Source organism: Clarias gariepinus, chromosome 22, assembly GCF_024256425.1.
Source record: "Clarias gariepinus isolate MV-2021 ecotype Netherlands chromosome 22, CGAR_prim_01v2, whole genome shotgun sequence".
Taxonomy (NCBI): domain Eukaryota; kingdom Metazoa; phylum Chordata; class Actinopteri; order Siluriformes; family Clariidae; genus Clarias; species Clarias gariepinus.
The window spans coordinates 26,272,186-26,288,877 of NC_071121.1; the positions used below are offsets into that span (position 1 = coordinate 26,272,186).

Here is a 16,692-nt window from a genome sequence, read left to right on the forward strand (position 1 = left end):
TGCGGCAGAATTTATTTACATTTATTTACAATGCTCTAAAAATGTCTCTTTGTAAAAAATAAATAAATAAATAAATAAATAAATAAAGTGTTATTGGGTAATTGACTACTTTTCTTCATTCATATTATTATTTTTTTGGACTATTCATGTATATTCTTTGTTTTCAGTAGCTTAATTCGTTTCGACGCCATTTCAGCTTGCAATTTAGTTTCGTTTCAGGATGTTATTCCCAGTTTGTTTCCAAGAACATTCCTAAATCATGTAAGGCTATAGGAATGTCTAACACCACCATGTGTAATATGTGCATATATATATATATATATATATATATATATATATGTGTGTGTGTGTGTGTGTGTGTGTGTGTGTGTGTTAGAGAGAGCGGGATAGAGAGAAACTGAATGAAAGCTTGCAATAAACCAGAAAGAAAACCTCAGCACTACTTCTACACTAGTCTAACAGGTGTAAATTGTGAGTCTGAGGTATTTCCGTTAGTCTTCCACTTGGCATGAGTTGCCATAAATAAAGATATTTAAAGGTGGTGAGCTATGGTAAAATTAGCTATGCCATAAATAACCCTCTTGTGACCCCAGCGGTCGCTGACACACACACACACACGTATACACTCGTACACAAACAGGAACGAAACAGGCTGAGCTTTTCAAACCGAGAGTATGGATCAAGGTAAGGTGAAACGCTTGGGCTTTTTTTTTGTTCTTGTTTTTCAATCAAGCTGCTTTAATTGCTGTGCTAGAAAAAAGCGAGGTCTTCAATGAAAACCAGAGAATATAGCGTACAGTGTGTGGCTCTGGGTGAAAGCAGGCCAACACCTATTTACTTGTTTGACTAATAAATAAACAGTATGGATGGATTTTTGTTAGATACAAATATTATATTTTATTTTGTACTAACTTTAAAACATGGTAGGACAGAGTAGACTCGAAACCATAACATGCCGGTGTAGCTGCAGTCTTGTGGTCCAACCAGACACGAGACACACCTGATTTCACTTGTCTAATCAGCTTACCTTTGCCTCCAATCAGCTTTCAGGTGTGCCTTCTATGTGTCTATAATAAAAGCCCGCACACACTTTTACACTCTAATATTGCACATATTATTGGTGTCCACATTAACGAACAAATGATTCATCGTGCTCCCTGAACCACTCTTTGTCCTGGAATATGTCCGTGCCATCAGGGAAGAAAACCGACATAGATGTGATGACCTGGTGATTCAGTCTAGACCTGAGCGACTGAAGCAACCCCAGATCATAACATTGTCTCCAGAGTGCATGATGGGAGCATCGCTTCACGCCCATCGCTCTGAAATAGGATCAGTCTGGACTCATCAGGTCACATGACCAATATTAATGCTCCTTATCAAAGTGAAGCCTTTTTTATCTGATGAGTCTCACTAACAAGTGCTTTTCCTATGGACACACAGCTGTTTAGTCCCAATCCTGTGAGTTCTTATCACATTGCGTGTGTATTGAAATGCTCTTACTTTCACTATTTCACTGCCCATTTTTTACCATGCAACTTCAAGTGTCTAAGTCATATCTGATATCTCAGTGGTTAAGGCATTGGACTATGGTCTGGAAGGTCTCAGGTTCAAACCCCACAACCATCAAGTTGGGCCCTTGAGCAAGGCCTTGAACCCTTATCTGCTCAGATGTATAATCAGATTAATTCTATGATCAGAGCATCTGCCACATGCCTAAATGATAATAGATTATAGATTTGATATTTCTCCCACGAAGTTGACAGTTCAGCACTATCCATCCAGGTTATAAATAAACATTAGGTGGCATAGTGGTTAGGCACTGTGGCGGTGCATCTCTAGGGTCTGAGTTTGAGTCTGGCCTCAGGTCTGTGTGCATGGAGTTTGCATGTTGGGTTTTCCTTGGTGGGTTTCCTCCGGGTACTCCGGTTTCCTCCCACAATCTAAAGACATGCAGATTATGTTATTTGGTATTCCCATATTGCCAGTGTAAAATAAAATTTGTGTGTGTGTATGTGTCTTTGCCCTGTGATGGATTAGAACCCCATCCAGGGTGCACCCCGCCTCATGCCCTAAGTCTCCTGGGATAGACTCCAGGCCCCACACGACCTTGTATACAGGGTAAAGTGGTGTAGACGATGAATGAGTGAATAAAAACATTGGACCAAGTAAAATTATTGCATATAATTAAGTATAGTGACAATGAACCATTTTAATCATGTTACTACTTACGTTTGCGTAATGACTTGCTTACAAGCATTCCCTTTGCTAGTTTATATAGTGGTCTGGTAATAAGGTATGCAAGCTGGCTAATATGCAAGAGTCAGTCGATGCATAGGAAGCACACTAGACAAAGATTTAGTAACAAAAAATTGTAAATAAATAAGTAAACAGTATGAGTATGCTTGACCTACAGTATGCGAATATGCTGGTGTGCATGTTTACTAGTGCGTAAATATGCGTGTATGCTAATATACTCGTTGTTTAATGTAAAAAGGCAACTTGCAAGCATTCAAGGATGCTAGTATGCAAGTTGCACATATAACAAGCATGTTTTCAAGTAGCATGTAGGTATGTTACATAGCTAGTATGAAAAAGTTTCAAGTATGCTAGTATGTTTGGTTGCAGTTAGCACAGATATTATGACACTATTGCTATATAAGGTTTTGTATGATTATGCTAACACATTTTGCAAAAGAATGCTACTATGCAAGTACACTTGTATTCAAGTATGATGGTGACGATACACTCACGAGAAGTTTGCAGTAATGGCTCAGTAGTTTGGACGTATGATAGTATGAGAGTGTGCTGGAATGCAAGTGCTAGCATGTTCCAATCTTCTTTGGCGCCTCAAAGTGCTGGAGATAGAGCGTGTTGATTTGGAGTGTGCAGTGAACAACACCGAGCACCACACCAAGCTGAACGGGGTAAACAGACTGATCGTGAGGAGAGGTCAACCCTTTACCATCACACTTCACTTACGAGCAGGCTCACGTTTTCAACACGGACGCAGCATCAACCTCATCTCCCGTACAGGTACCATACACACTCACACTGGCTAGTTAGCATTAAACAAAAGGGAAATTATGCTCGGTCTCTATAACAGCTCACAGTTGGTGTGTAATCATACTTGAACATTCAAAGATACTGATTTAGCAATATCACATTTGTATATCCATGGAATATGGAACTACGGTTAAAGTTAAAAGTGTAATATTTACGCAAAAACAACTATGTTACACTTTTGTGTTTTTTCTAGGTCCAGACCCTGGTGCTGCTGTTAAATTTGGTCCCGGGAAATTCGTATCCAAAGTCCGCTGGAGTGTGACGACAAAGTTAGCTTCTGAGAGCAGCGTATCACTCACTATTGGCTCTTCACCTGATGCGCCAATCGGGGTGTACCAACTCGCCCTCGAGTTTGTTGGCAGGGAAGTTAAGGAAGTCAGTTTGGGCCAGTTTGTGTTGCTCTTTAACCCCTGGTGCAAGAGTAAGATGTCATAGTTGCTTCATTGGAAAAATGTATAAAAGCATCTTGCATTTTATATACAAACGGTTTATTAGCCTGCCTCAACATTAAGGTCGTGGAAAACAGGGTAACTTCATTATTACGGCTTTAACAGGAGATTCTGTGTACTTGGCGAGTGAGGCTGAGAGACAGGAGTACATTCTGTCTCAGGATGGACTGATCTACCGTGGAAAGGCCAAACGCATCAGTACACTTCCATGGAACTTTGGACAGGTACCAAGGCTCCTTATTTTGTACATTTACTTAAATGTGCATTGAAATGTTTTCTATATATTGTTTTAGATTTTCCAACAACCACTACCATTACAAGACAAAGAAAGGAAAAAATTTGAATGATCCATTCACATAATCCAAACCTTAAATGTTCATGAGCAACAACTATAAAAAGTTGCATGTTGAGACATAGTGTCCAAAATCTCCGTCACCATTATCATAACATATACTAGGTGATCATCTTCCCAGTTGAATTCCAGATGAAAGTTCATTGAAGCTATTCTGATAGATTGTGGTGGCACAACCCTTACCTATAAGGCCTATGTTGGATTTTCCTTCAATTTGTTGTCCATATGTACGGACAAGCTTAAGGAAACAAGCTCTCTACCATAGAGTATTGGTGGCACATCGGTGAATATGGGATGTGAATAGGACCAGCTAGTAGTAGTGTGATGTTAGCCAAAGCTCAACATGTGAACAAGGTATATCATGTCTTCATTAGACATTATTCATCGATTGGAAATGTCTGAAGGCACTACTGAATTACAGAGCATGTCAGAGAACATGCTTAGATGCTGCTCTAAAAGTGACAAGAATGGACAGGATTAAGAGTGCGCATATTAGTGGGACAGTGCAGGTAGGACAGTGTCAAGACAAAGTTAGTAGGCCAGATTAAGAGGGTTTGGACGTGTGCAGAGGAAGCATGAGGGGTATATTGGGAGAAGAATGTTAGAGATGAAGCTGACAGGCAGTCAGAGAGGAGGAAGTTCCAAGAGAAGGTTTATGGATGTGGTGAGGGAGAACATGCAGAAGGTTGAAGTGATAAGGGAAGAAGTGGTTAAAACAGAGTTAAATGAAGACAAATGGTCAGCGATTGATAGACAGCCCTATGAAATATGTAACATGGTATCATTGTGCAGTTTGAGCCTGGCATTTTGGACATCTGTCTGAGAGTTTTGGATGAAAACCCGAAGCATTTGGAAGACCCAGCGCGGGACTGTTCAGACAGGAGAAGGCCTGCCTACGTGGCCCGAGTCATCAGTGCCATGGTGAGCATCAACCAACCACTCGAAATGTTGTTTCATCATTGAGAATATTGCGATGATTGTAAGGAGAGCCCATCATCCAGGAAAATTTACGATTAATAGTGGATTTATACATTAAAATATAGAATTTCTCTTTGCCTGGATTAGATAAACAACAACGATGATAATGGAGTTCTGGTGGGGAACTGGTCAGGAAACTATGAAGACGGAATCAGACCTACTGCATGGAAGGGCAGTGGTGCGATTTTGCACAAGTGGAATGAACAGAACTGCACAGGAGTGCAATATGGCCAGTGCTGGGTGTTTGCTGCTGTGGCGTGTACAGGTCATTAAATCACCTTTAGTCAGTAAATCCACCTGTATTTCAGCTTTAGGAACAAGCATTGAAACTTGGCATTGATTATCCCTTAAAGTAAAATGACTTGTTTTGTGCAGTGTCCCGGGCGCTGGGCATCCCGTGCCGAGTGGTCACCAACTACGAATCAGCTCATGACACAAACAGCAACCTGGTCATTGAACGTTATTACAACGAGATTGATGAGGATATTAGTAATGACTCCATATGGTGAGATTTTGATGCTTTTTAAAGCTCAAGATAAAATACAGAAAGCTTTGCTATGTTCACATTACAAGCTACATATTTAAATTCGGATATTTGTTTGGTCAGATCGGATTTGCACGTCTCAACTGTTCACATTCATAACTATATTTACAAGTGACTTTTATCTGTTTCATGTGGACATTCCATGTATGTGGACATTCCATGTTGACAAGGAACTTCCATGTATGGTTGGAGAGTTGGATGACTCGTCCTGACCTTAGGCTCGGCTACGAGGGCTGGCAGGCCAGTGATCCCACACCACAGGAAACAAGTGATGGTAGAGTGGAAACATTCTGAAAACACTTTGGCTTGAAGCAGGAATACACCCTGGATGGAATCAATCAATTAATCAATCATTATACCACTTATCCTGTGCTGGATCTTAGGAATTCTAGAGCACACACTGGACAGTGCTCCAATCCATTGCAGGACAAGTGGCAAACCAACCTAATTTAATTTTTATTTAATTAGAGGAAACTTAATAAGTTGGAGGTACATTTACATTTAGGCATTTAGCAGACGCTCTTATCCAGAGCGACTTACATTTTTTTTTTATCTCATTACACATCTGAGCAGTTGAGGTTTAAGGGCTTTGCTCAAGGGCCCAACAGTGGCAACTTGGTTGTGGGGTTTGAACCTGGGATCTTCCGAACCACAGTCCAATGCCTTAACCACTGAGCTACCCCTGACCCCATGCAGGTAACCCATGCAGAGACTGGGGAATATGGTACAAACTCCATACAGACAGTAACCTAAGGTCAGGATTAAACCTAGAAAAACATGTATATACTGTATACAGTAGTCTGCCTTCACATCAGTTCATGGTGTTCCATCCTTATCTAAATGCAACATGTTGAGTTTTTGGTTCCTTGTCTCTTTTTTCGATCAGGGGTTTACTGCTGTGGTCCAGTCCCTGTGAGAGCAGTAAAGGAAGGGGACCTGAGCGCAAAGTATGACGCTCCGTTTGTTTACGCCGAGGTGAACGCAGATGTGGTGGAATACATCGTTCTGGGTGATGAAGTGGTAAAAGTAGGAGGATCAGCTACTCATGTGGGCCAGAGCATCAGCACCAAGGCAGTCGGCACAGACGAGAGGGAAGACATCACACATCTTTACAAATACCCTGAAGGTAAGACGAACATACTGAAGAGCACATAGAAGTGATTTTTTGAATCCCAGGACTTCCAGGCTACCTCTACTTTGAGAGCTTTGAGAAAATATTAAGCGTAGATCCTTTCCAGGTTCTATAGAGGAGAGGAAGGTGTTTGAGAAGGCCAACCATGTAAACCGGCTAATTAAGAATGAGGAAGAGCCTGGTCTGCATGCGAAGATCAAACTGAGCCCTGATATGATGGTGGGTTCAGACTTTGATGTGTACGCGCGGGCCATAAACAACACGGACACTCCGAAGATCTGCCGGCTGATGTTTTACGCCCAGGTTGTGACCTATAATGGCAGACTCGGGGGGACATGCGGCCAGATGAAGCTCACTGAGGCTAACCTGGCCCCAATGGAGGGTAAGAGTGCTACGTTTATCTCTCTCTAGGAACTGGCTAGAGGAAAGATAATTGAGCTGATTGAGCTTTCATTACCAACCAATTTAGTTCCAAACGGTTACCAACAATGCTGCCTTTCAACTGTATTTTCATGCTGTTCTGCAAATATTTAACACCGATGCTTTCTCAGCAACTGTGTCGATTCTCATTTTGCATTTCAGGAAGCGAGGCAACACTTCACCTACAATATTCAGAGTATGGAAAAGTCATGACTCAAGACAGAATGATCAAATTGGTTGCTCTGCTTATCGACTTGGAGACCAAGGAGCTCCAGAGAGCAACAAAGACCATAGTGTTGGATACCCCATCTATTATCATTCTGGTACGGATAACAGATTATTAAATGAACAAAACCAAAGGACGTTTTCTAAATCAGACAAGGATGTATCTCGTTATGTGACAATGTATGTACTGTATGCAGTTTGTTAGATGAAACTGTCAGTCAATGTATAACATGTGGCTGATTCCTCTGTAGGTTCTTGAGGATCCTAAAGTAGGCCAGCCTGTTTTGGTTGATGTATCAATGCAGAATCCTCTGCCCGAGTCGCTGGAAAACTGTGTCTTCTCTTTACACGGAGCCAACCTGACAGACGGCACGGCCATCACTAAAGAGTGAGTCAATACAGGACAAACAGCTGTTGCATTTTAGGAGATTCTTCATTGTTGATCAAGCTTAGGTTTTTTCATTTTTATTTTAGAAGAATACTTTAAAGCTTTAAAAGTATTAGTTGAAATGGAAAAAAGTTCATTTTTATATTTATAAACGTAATTATTGAAATCTGTAGGTTTGTAAATTGGCGAAATTAAAAAAGTCCACCATTTTCTCAGTGCTTATTTATTTTTTGTAGTGTTGTCAGTTTTTCAGATTTTCTTTATAAAGGGGTATCTCTCTGTTTTACCCCTCAGTGTTGGGAAAGTAGGCCCTGGTGACCTCGCCACTGCCGAACTCGTGTTCACACCTACGGCTTCAGGGAGACGAAAACTAGTGATCGATTTCTCATCCGATAAACTAAGCAACGTTTATGGATACACAAACATCAACATCGAAGAATGAATGCTTGTGTCGGTCACAAACGGAACTGATTCATGTTGATGGAATGCGATGGAACAGAACCGATAACATGACCTGCTGTCATTTTTGTTCTATTAAACTTAAAGAAAGAATAAAGGGAGATGGTGAGGGAATGAGTGTTTACAGCTGCTGTAATAAAACTAAGCACAGAAAAAAAAACACACTATATGTAACTATAAGTAGATAAATATTGTTTTTTTTTATTCTTATGTAACTGTTTAAGAATTTAATAAAATGTTGACATCTTTTTATTTATTTTTTTTCTACAACAACACTACATAAGCCTTTAGTGGCAGCTTGGTGGTTATGACGTTGGCCTACGGACTAGAAGATCCCGGGTTCAAACCCCAACATCATCAAGCTGCCACTGTTCGGCCCCTGAGCAAGGCCCTTAACCCTGAACTGCTCAAATGTAAAATGAGATAAATGTCGCTCTGGATAAATGCGCCTGCCAAATGCCATAAATGTAAATAAAAGATTTTATTTTATACATATAAAATAATGCCTAACTAGCCAATCACTTATGCACTCCTTTTCTCAATCACTATTTTATTTAACTTTTAAACACTCTCACTCACTCACTCATTGTGGGCAATTTGGAAACCCTGCATGTCTTTGTACTGTGGAAGGAAACCGGGGTACCCAGAGAAAACCCACGAAGCATGAGAAAAACATGCAAACACCAAGCACACACAGACCCACGGCGGGAATCGAACCCTTGACAGTGAACCCACAGTGCTAACCACTTTTAAACACAGATTAGAGTCATTTACTTACAGTCCAATGACCATAACATACTCTAAGAGTGCTGCAAATATGGACGATCCCTATCCTGAGGTGCTGTGGCATGACCTTAAGCTCGAAACCCTCCATTGTTTCTTTACCACAGCGATGTGAAAGACTCATTGGCAGTCATTGCAAGCGCAGTTATTGGGTTTAGGGGGCAATTACTTTTTTTACATATGGCCAGGAAGGTTTGGATAGCATTTTCCCTAAATAATTAAAATAATCATTTAAAAGCTGCATGAAAAGGAGGATGTGCTGACTTCAGCTTTTACAAATAATGAATATTAAGGAGTTGTTCATCTAATCAGTGCACAATTCTAAAGAAAACAAAGAAGAAGAAGCAAAGGAGACAGTTTCTTTAGTTAAGACCTGCTGTTAATGTTCTCTCCAACATGTCATGAATTATTAGCTCAAATTCTGGAAAGAAAAAAAAAACTGCTTTTTTGATTAGCCACTGACTTTTTTTTTTTCAGCAACCTACTATGAAATGCTTTTGGAAAGAGAGAAAAATTGCATACAGCAGATAGACTTGTTCACAACCACGGCGAGTCTGTAGCACATACGAGGACTGGGCGAATGAGCGAGGCAGGAAGAAAAAAGGGAGGGGGGGGGTTAGATAGAACTTTCGTCAGGTGGTGGGAGTCAATCAGGCGTGACATTTGGTGTCATTTGAAGGTGTATGTATCTAAAAAAGTAACTTTAAATGTGTCCTAAAATATTTTCTAATAAATATGCACCCCAAAAAAATATTTTTTTTTTTTTTAAATCAAATGTGTAGTATGTTCAGTGTTGAACTAAATCATCGCTCCATCTCCTCGAGATTTCAATTCAATTCATCATACTTTAGAGAGTCAAGTCATAACTTTAAAAATAAAAAAATAAAAAAGGTACTACAGTGGAACCTCGGCATACGAATTTAATTTGTTATTGAAAATTTCAAACTAACAAATTCTTAATCTCCCTTATGAATTTCACATTAAGTATTGAAATTTTGCAAGAAATTTGCATCAACACACAAAGTATTTTAGGCATACGAACAACAGTGGCTAAGTTGCGCGTACGCCAGGGAGCCGCTCAAAAATTTTGCACATTTTCTACAGTCAGCAAAAGCCGTTTGGAAAGAATCGGCCCATAATACCAACGTTCAAAAGCTATGTGATTTTTTTACACAGGGTGTTTTTTTTTTTTTACATTTACATTGTTTCTTATGGGAAAATTTGTATCGCAATATAGATTTTCACCTTAAGAACTCCTTAATCTTTTAATTTATTTAATAATTAATTAATTTCATAACCTGAGGTTCTGCTGTATATTTTTACAAAATAAAAGTTTTTGTTGGGTTGAGAAACACTTCTGTTACTTTTAGTCACTCCACCAAGAAAAAAAAAATTGTAGTTGGTTAGTAATGGAGATCTGTCACTCAAAATAAACGTAACATAATGACATACCGTTTATCAGCATCTACATACAATCTCTTGAGTGTTTAAACTCCTGGAAGTAGAGCCGATTATTAAGTATTACAACATTCGGCCAAATGTTCACAGCTTACAGTAGGTCACACTGTGTCTGAGGACTGTCCACGATTAAAGGAAGATAAGATATAAGAGTCGTTTTGGGCGAGGCCAACTCGCATTACTTCTCCCAGCTCCGTTTGATGTAAAATCTTTTGACAGAGTATTGCTTTTACTTTAACGGAGTGTCACTATAAAGTAAAGAAAGTAAATTTTTAAACTATAACACACGGTGTACGATTCAAGATGACCGCCTTCATAACGTTTATGTTTTACAAATTACAGAAAGTCACTCTGTCATGGTTTGAGGAAAACTGTTGAAAGGGATTTTTTTAAAAGAAATATTTTAAACACATGTTACAAGATTTAAGATTGTGATGACGACACGCTCGCAAAATAATCGCCCAGTCCTATCTGTGCTAATGATGAGGGTATGTGAGGGTGAGCTATTTTTTTCTATTTATTCCGTTTTATTCTGCTACCTAGCCTTACCAACACCTCATGGGATTATCAATATGCGAAAAAAAAAAAAAACTAAACTAAATCACGCCCTAAAGCAGTAAAACAAAACAAACTCTAATAATGATAAGACAGCAGAGTCAAGTTCATGTTCTCGGGTGTTGACGGGTAACTCAGCAGGAAATCCATTTTCTTCTAAAAACTGAACGCGGAGGCCGACGAGGACTCGGCCCGATAATCAGCTGAACGGCTGGTGACGGTGGAATCAGAGTCCAGACGGAGGATGGAGGGATGAAGAGAGGAGAAGTGATCAGTCGGTGGAGAACAGGTCTCCGGCCGAGGGCAGCGGTGCGAGTCCTCCGGTGACGTTGGGCAGCAGCGAGAGGTCAGGTAGACTCTGGATGTGAGACTTCAGCTCTTTGCGCACCTGAGTAACCCGAGCCAGCTTCTGCTTGTACTCCTGCAACAACCGAGAAAGTTATTTGATCGAATCCTGGATTCTGGTGGTAATTTATTGTTTCAATTGTTTCCACGGTAACAAGTCACAGTGATGAGTGATAACAGGAAGTAATGCTATTGAATGAATGAAAAAATGAAAAACAGAACATTTTTAACAAGAGAAAATCTGTAATGTTTAAGGATTTTTTTTTTGAAAAGGAAATGCAAAGGAATCAAATACGTATGTTGGGATTTGTTTCCTACAGCAGCATGCCCTCCTTATAGCGTTCTACATGTTAGATCAGCACAATATCAACTGAACCTCAACACTTAAAGAAATGATTGCTGTGAGAAATAAATTTTTTCTATTTAAGAGTAAAAAAGTATCGTTAGGTAAAGGTGAAAAGATCCCAATAAAGTGTGAATCTGTTGGGCGTGGCCTCGATTTTTAACCCGTGTCTAAATCTGTGCGTTTTATAAACCGCAGCGGTGTGAGAACGAGCTCTACCTCGAGTTTCTTCTCTCTCTCGCTCAGCGCCTCCTTCTGGCTGTTGATGTACTCGGTGAGCATGCGCGCCAGCTGTCTGCGGTCCTCCAGCTCGGCCGCCAGTCTCCCGTTATACTCGGCCAGCAGCAGACACGCTTCGTCCACCGTCTTGGAAAGCTTATCGGCTGCCTCTTTATCTGCTTTTCAAAATAAATAAATAAAAAAGTATTTAAAACTAAATAAATAAAACATGATATTCAATACAACGTAGTCATGCTTATTAGCTATATACTGCTAATACATTAATGAACACCTGATTTTAGCATTTAGTCATTTTAACAATGAGCAGAGACTTCAGAGCAGCAAATAAATAAAGAAAGGAATTTTTAAAACGCTGTTCCATGGAGATTAAACAACAGAAAGTGGAATGAGATATAATATTTATGTAGGTTCATAATAAATATGGGGGGGGGGTGCTTTAGGGGAAAAAGACATAACTTATTTCTACATTCTTATATTTTAATATAAAGTAAACATTAAAATAAATAAAAATTAGGATGAATATTAAAAAATATATTAATAAAAATAAATAGCATTAAATTAACATAAAACTGACCTGTGATCTTCTCCAGCAGAGAAACGTCCTGCACTTCCTGAGGCAGAGAGGCGATCTTCTGCCGCACGGTGGCGTCTCCGGACGCGGCGTTCTCCAGGTCCTGCAGGGCTTTAACCAGCTCCTCCGTCTGTCCACAGAAACATGGAAAACAGTTCAGTTCAGTTTTCTCACTTCAGCATTGTACACAATCTGAAATAATATGAATTGTAGCCCATCTGTTATTAATGTTATTAAGTTTTGAGGTGATTTAATGTTAAATACGTTGATTGCGTTTGTAAAAAGTGGAAAAGCGATGTGCGTTTGGTCTAAAACACATGTTTGTACCAGCTGTGGGCCGTTGGTGTCTGCCTCATGGGGAGAATAGTGAGCTCTGTAATCATCGTCATCCTCCTCCTCTTCCTCTTCCTGAACCTTCTGGATTGTTCTTTTTACGCCCTTCTTCTCTTCTGTTACAAAAACAACATAACATAAAGCATTATTAACGATGGTCACAAATGTACTGGTGACAGGAGGCGTGACCTATGTATCTGTCAGTCATAGCGAAAGTGGGCGTGGCCGTTGCATCTGTATGTTCTTTTGAAAGTAGGAGTACTCTATGTCATTCCTAGTGAAAGTGGGCGTGTCCCATGTATCTGTCAGACCTAGTGAAAGTGGGCGTGTCCTATGTAACTGTCAGACCTAGTGAAAGTGGGCGTGTCCTATATATCTGTCAGACCTAGTGAAAGTGGGCGTGTCATATGTAAGTGTCAGATCTAGAAAGAGTAGGCGTGGACTATGTATCTGTCATTCCTAGTGAATGTGGGCGTGTCCTATGTATCTGTCAGACCCAGTGAAAGTGGGCGTGTCCTGTGTAAGTGTCAGATTTAGTGAAAGTGGGCGTGTCCTATATATCTGTCAGACCTAGTGAAAGTGGGCGTGTCCTGTGTAACTGTCTGACCTAGTAAACGTGGGCGTGTCCTATTTATCTGTCAGACCTAGTGAAAGTGGGCGTGCCCTATGTATCTGTCAGACCTAGTGAAAGTGGGCGTGTCCTATGTATCTGTCAGACCTAGTGAAAGTAGGCGTGTCCTGTGCAACTGTCAGATCTAGTGAAAGTAGGCATGGCCTATGTATCTGTCAGACCTAGTGAAAGTGGGCGTGTCCTATGTATCTGTCAGATCTAGTAAAAGTGGGTGTGACCTATGTATCTGTCATTCCTAGTTAATATGGGTGTGTCCTATGTATCTGTCAGACCTAGTAAAAGAGGGCGTGGCCTTTGTATCTTTAGGTCCTAATGAATGAAGGCGCGGTCAATATCATTCCTAGTGAAAGTGGGTGTGTCCTATGCATCTAAGTCCTAGTAAAAATAGGTGTGGCCTATGTAGGTCAGTCCTGGTGAAAGTATGCATGGCCTATGTTTGTCCCGTGAAAGTAGGTGTGATCTATGTATCTGTCAGTCCTAGTGAAGTGGGCGTGGCCTCTCTAGGCATATGCTTCTGATGTCCTGTGCTGATCAGAGTTTGCATCAATCACTGTTTAAGGCTTTTAAATTCCTCCCTTATTCATTTAACATATATGCAGATAATTAAAAAGGCTAATCTAAATATGTATCATTGATGAAAACACCTGAGAGTGTGTACACCGTGAGTGTGTGTGTGTGAGGACCAACCCGCACTTTTGTGTCTGGGGCTGTTCGAGTCCTCGATGGCGAGTTTGAGCTGCTGGATGAAATCAGAACGGTAGAGACTGCGCTCCTGCCAGATGTTTAACAGCCTCTCCATGTGCTTTCTGCAGCTCTCATCAGTTTCTCTACACACACACACACACACACACACACTATTGAGTATGAGGCTTTAAACGGTGGATTTTGACTTCCCTTCCCACGGAGCACCAGGACACACTAACCTCGCTACGTGCGAGCAGGCATCGACGAGGACGCCTTCAAAATCCCGCGTGAACTCGGGCCCTTTCTTCTTGCTGTTCTGAATGACGTCATTGGCGAGGTAAAGGAAGGTCAGCTTGCGGCTGCTTTTGGCTGAGAAACACGCGAAAGACAGAATTCTCAAATCACAGTTTGTGTCTTATTACACATTGAAACTTTTAGTCTTATTTATATGAAAACATCTTATTTGTAAGTATATGTTATCTTTGCTGGATTAAGATCAGAACTGTAAGAAAGGCATTTAACATAATAATTCTTACACTATATTGTAGCTTACCTTTTTTTAGCTCTTTATGCCACACACGGACGATGGCGCTCGAATGCTTGCGGTGGTGGATGATCCAGAGCGACAAGGTCTGAACGCTTTGCTGCGAATTACTCAGCTCGGACAGCTTCTTCTCCAACGCAGACTCAGAAAACGACGACATGATGACGTGATACGCTGAACCGGAGAACCAAATCCGACCGGAGGATTTCTCTGGGTCTGACCTCTTAGTGACAGCGTTAATACATATCGTATCGGGGAAAAACGAACGCTCCTTCGGCTCTGCTTAAAGATCTGATGGGGAGACACAAGCAAGGTTTAGTCAAAGTAAAAATAAATAAATAAATAAAAAAACACACATGTTGAAGTGATGCAGAATAATCAATCAAAAAATTACAGACAGGTTTAGGATGTTAAATATTTCCAGACTACCTAAAGTTCTACTTTTTTGTGGATGGGAAAAGAGTTTGTAAAAATAGTTAAAAGGTTAATAATCTGATCATCTTAATGTAATCTGTGATAATAATAATAATAATATTATTTCAGGTTAAAGTCTGAAACAAACAAAAAAATTATGTGGCATTATATGGGATTGTTTTACACTGGATTAGTGGCTACATATTAGGTAACTGTACAAAATGTACCTGGTTCATGGCAAGATTTCTACTGAACCTACTGTCACTTCATATTATTACAATCAATAGGAAAAATAAGATAGAGAAAAGTTTATGTTTAAACCTTGTTTACACTAAGTTGTACTTCTTTGGCGGTCAGACAAATACACTCCCCGTTCGGTAATCGGAGAGTGAATCACAGATGAGAAATAGACAAAGTAGATCAGATAAAGATTAAGTTTTGTCTTCAAATGACACCAGCATGTTAAAATTCACTTATAGCGCTGTTGTTTCAGCCAAAGTGAAAATATGAACTAATCCCAGTAAAAATATTCAGTTTATCTTTTCTAATTAATATCTATTGGTGCAAGTGTTTGTTTACATTGAGCAAGTAGCGCATTTGTAGCTTATTTCAAAGTAGATTATTAAATCCAACACATAACTGTTCATAACATCGCTTTTACTCAACATTTAGATTTCACTTATGGTGCAGGTTAAACTTCAGCCAGATATCTAAGTACTGCAAAAGTTTAATTACATTCTGTCCAGCGGTTTAAGACGCGTCCACAGTTTAGGACGCATGCGCAGTACGCTGCTTATAACTTCACTTCTACTCTAACTTGATTAAATGTACAGTATGGCACAAGGTTCAGTTTTCTTAGTGCATTCTTTTTGGGGTAAGTCATGCTGCGACACACTGTTGTGTGTGTGTGTGTCTTCTGCATACGTTGTCTACACAACCGCGTTGATCGGCTCTGGTGATGGTGCCGGTTTAACTTCAGGCAAATACCCAAGTACAGTACTGCAAAAGATTCATTAAATTCTGTCCAGCCAGTTCCGTGCAATGCTGTTACAAAATCTGGAGGGACTTGGAGACAGATGGACAGAATTTCTTTTCTGAGACAAGTCCTCCAATGTATGAAATGTAAAAAATAAAAAAACATTGAAAGTTCTGACCAATGTACAGACAAAACCTTTCTTTGATTTATACAGATAAAGTGTTGCAAATGTGCTTAATGATTATCCTTATCACTTGTCCCAATCCTAAACTCTGTATTAGAGGACTTTACACGGGATTAGAGCTAGAACTTTCTACACCCTACCTAGTGCTCTCATCTGCTCAAGTAATTTGGGATTGAGCCCAAGATGAAGCATGAGACACATTTTGACATTCACCTTCCTGGCTGTTAAAAAAACAAACACACACACACACACCATGCACAAAACATCCAAAACATGCCATATAGTTATGTATTCTTTGACAGCAACTAACCTTTTATTTTGAATGAAGTCCAGAAGAGTTTTTTACCCCCTTCCTGCTAGCACGGAGAGCTAACTAAGTTAGCAAAGATGGCCGAACAGGAGTTTATCCACTTCACGTTCAAAAGAAAATCAAATAAAACACTCTTAAGTTTGCTGAATGCACTTTTAAAGCTGTAAAGGTTGTCTCAGACTAGTGTATCGTTTTGCAAAATATCTTACGTGCCGTATAATTTGTTTCGTATTAAGCAAGAAGCCGCATTTTAAGTCGCAAACGCTTACTGCCTGGGTAAACAAACACACACGCACTGTGCGTCGCGT

General features: G+C 40.0%; 2 protein-coding genes across 6 annotated transcripts; one reads left to right on the forward strand and one right to left on the reverse strand.

Annotated features, from left to right (window-relative positions):
* Positions 1 to 625: 625 nt before the first annotated feature.
* Positions 626 to 8,378, forward strand: tgm2a (transglutaminase 2, C polypeptide A). 2 transcript variants are annotated; one of them, XM_053482370.1, is made up of 13 exons: positions 626 to 684; positions 2,857 to 3,036; positions 3,260 to 3,487; positions 3,621 to 3,739; positions 4,660 to 4,788; positions 4,933 to 5,110; positions 5,221 to 5,350; positions 5,560 to 5,663; positions 6,276 to 6,515; positions 6,628 to 6,903; positions 7,104 to 7,264; positions 7,418 to 7,554; positions 7,849 to 8,378. In XM_053482370.1, exons 1-13 carry the CDS (start codon positions 675 to 677, stop codon positions 7,994 to 7,996), a joined length of 2,040 nt encoding a protein of 679 aa, XP_053338345.1. In that variant the 5' UTR covers positions 626 to 674; the 3' UTR covers positions 7,997 to 8,378. The 2 variants fall into 2 exon arrangements, with proteins under 2 accessions (XP_053338345.1, XP_053338344.1); XM_053482369.1 differs by lacking the exon at positions 626 to 684 and having other exon boundaries at positions 2,306 to 3,036.
* Positions 8,379 to 8,475: 97 nt separating this feature from the next.
* rprd1b (regulation of nuclear pre-mRNA domain containing 1B) lies at positions 8,476 to 16,681 on the reverse strand. Of its 4 annotated transcripts, none has more exons than XM_053482373.1 (8): positions 16,385 to 16,681; positions 14,510 to 14,791; positions 14,196 to 14,325; positions 13,966 to 14,099; positions 12,636 to 12,757; positions 12,312 to 12,438; positions 11,717 to 11,895; positions 8,476 to 11,230 (listed from the first exon to the last, which is right to left on the reverse strand). In XM_053482373.1, exons 2-8 carry the CDS (start codon positions 14,658 to 14,660, stop codon positions 11,081 to 11,083), a joined length of 993 nt encoding a protein of 330 aa, XP_053338348.1. In that variant the 5' UTR covers positions 14,661 to 14,791; positions 16,385 to 16,681; the 3' UTR covers positions 8,476 to 11,080. The 4 variants fall into 4 exon arrangements, with proteins under 4 accessions (XP_053338348.1, XP_053338346.1, XP_053338349.1 ...); XM_053482371.1 differs by having other exon boundaries at positions 13,960 to 14,099; XM_053482374.1 differs by having other exon boundaries at positions 11,717 to 11,892; positions 16,385 to 16,679.
* Positions 16,682 to 16,692: the final 11 nt, after the last annotated feature.

Bases quoted from the DNA above. Each gene is read 5' to 3' on its own strand.
- tgm2a (XM_053482369.1), top strand. From the start codon at position 2,814: ATGCAAGTGCTAGCATGTTCCAATCTTCTTTGGCGCCTCAAAGTGCTG. The intron at 5,111-5,220 runs GTCATTAAATCA...TGTTTTGTGCAG, and splicing joins TGCTGCTGTGGCGTGTACAG to TGTCCCGGGCGCTGGGCATC. The intron at 6,516-6,627 runs GTAAGACGAACA...GATCCTTTCCAG, and splicing joins TCTTTACAAATACCCTGAAG to GTTCTATAGAGGAGAGGAAG.
- rprd1b (XM_053482371.1), bottom strand. From the start codon at position 14,660: ATGTCGTCGTTTTCTGAGTCTGCGTTGGAGAAGAAGCTGTCCGAGCTG. The intron at 14,326-14,509 runs GTAAGCTACAAT...CGTGTTTCTCAG, and splicing joins GCATAAAGAGCTAAAAAAAG to CCAAAAGCAGCCGCAAGCTG. The intron at 12,758-13,959 runs GTTGGTCCTCAC...TTTTTGTAACAG, and splicing joins CCCCAGACACAAAAGTGCGG to AAGAGAAGAAGGGCGTAAAA.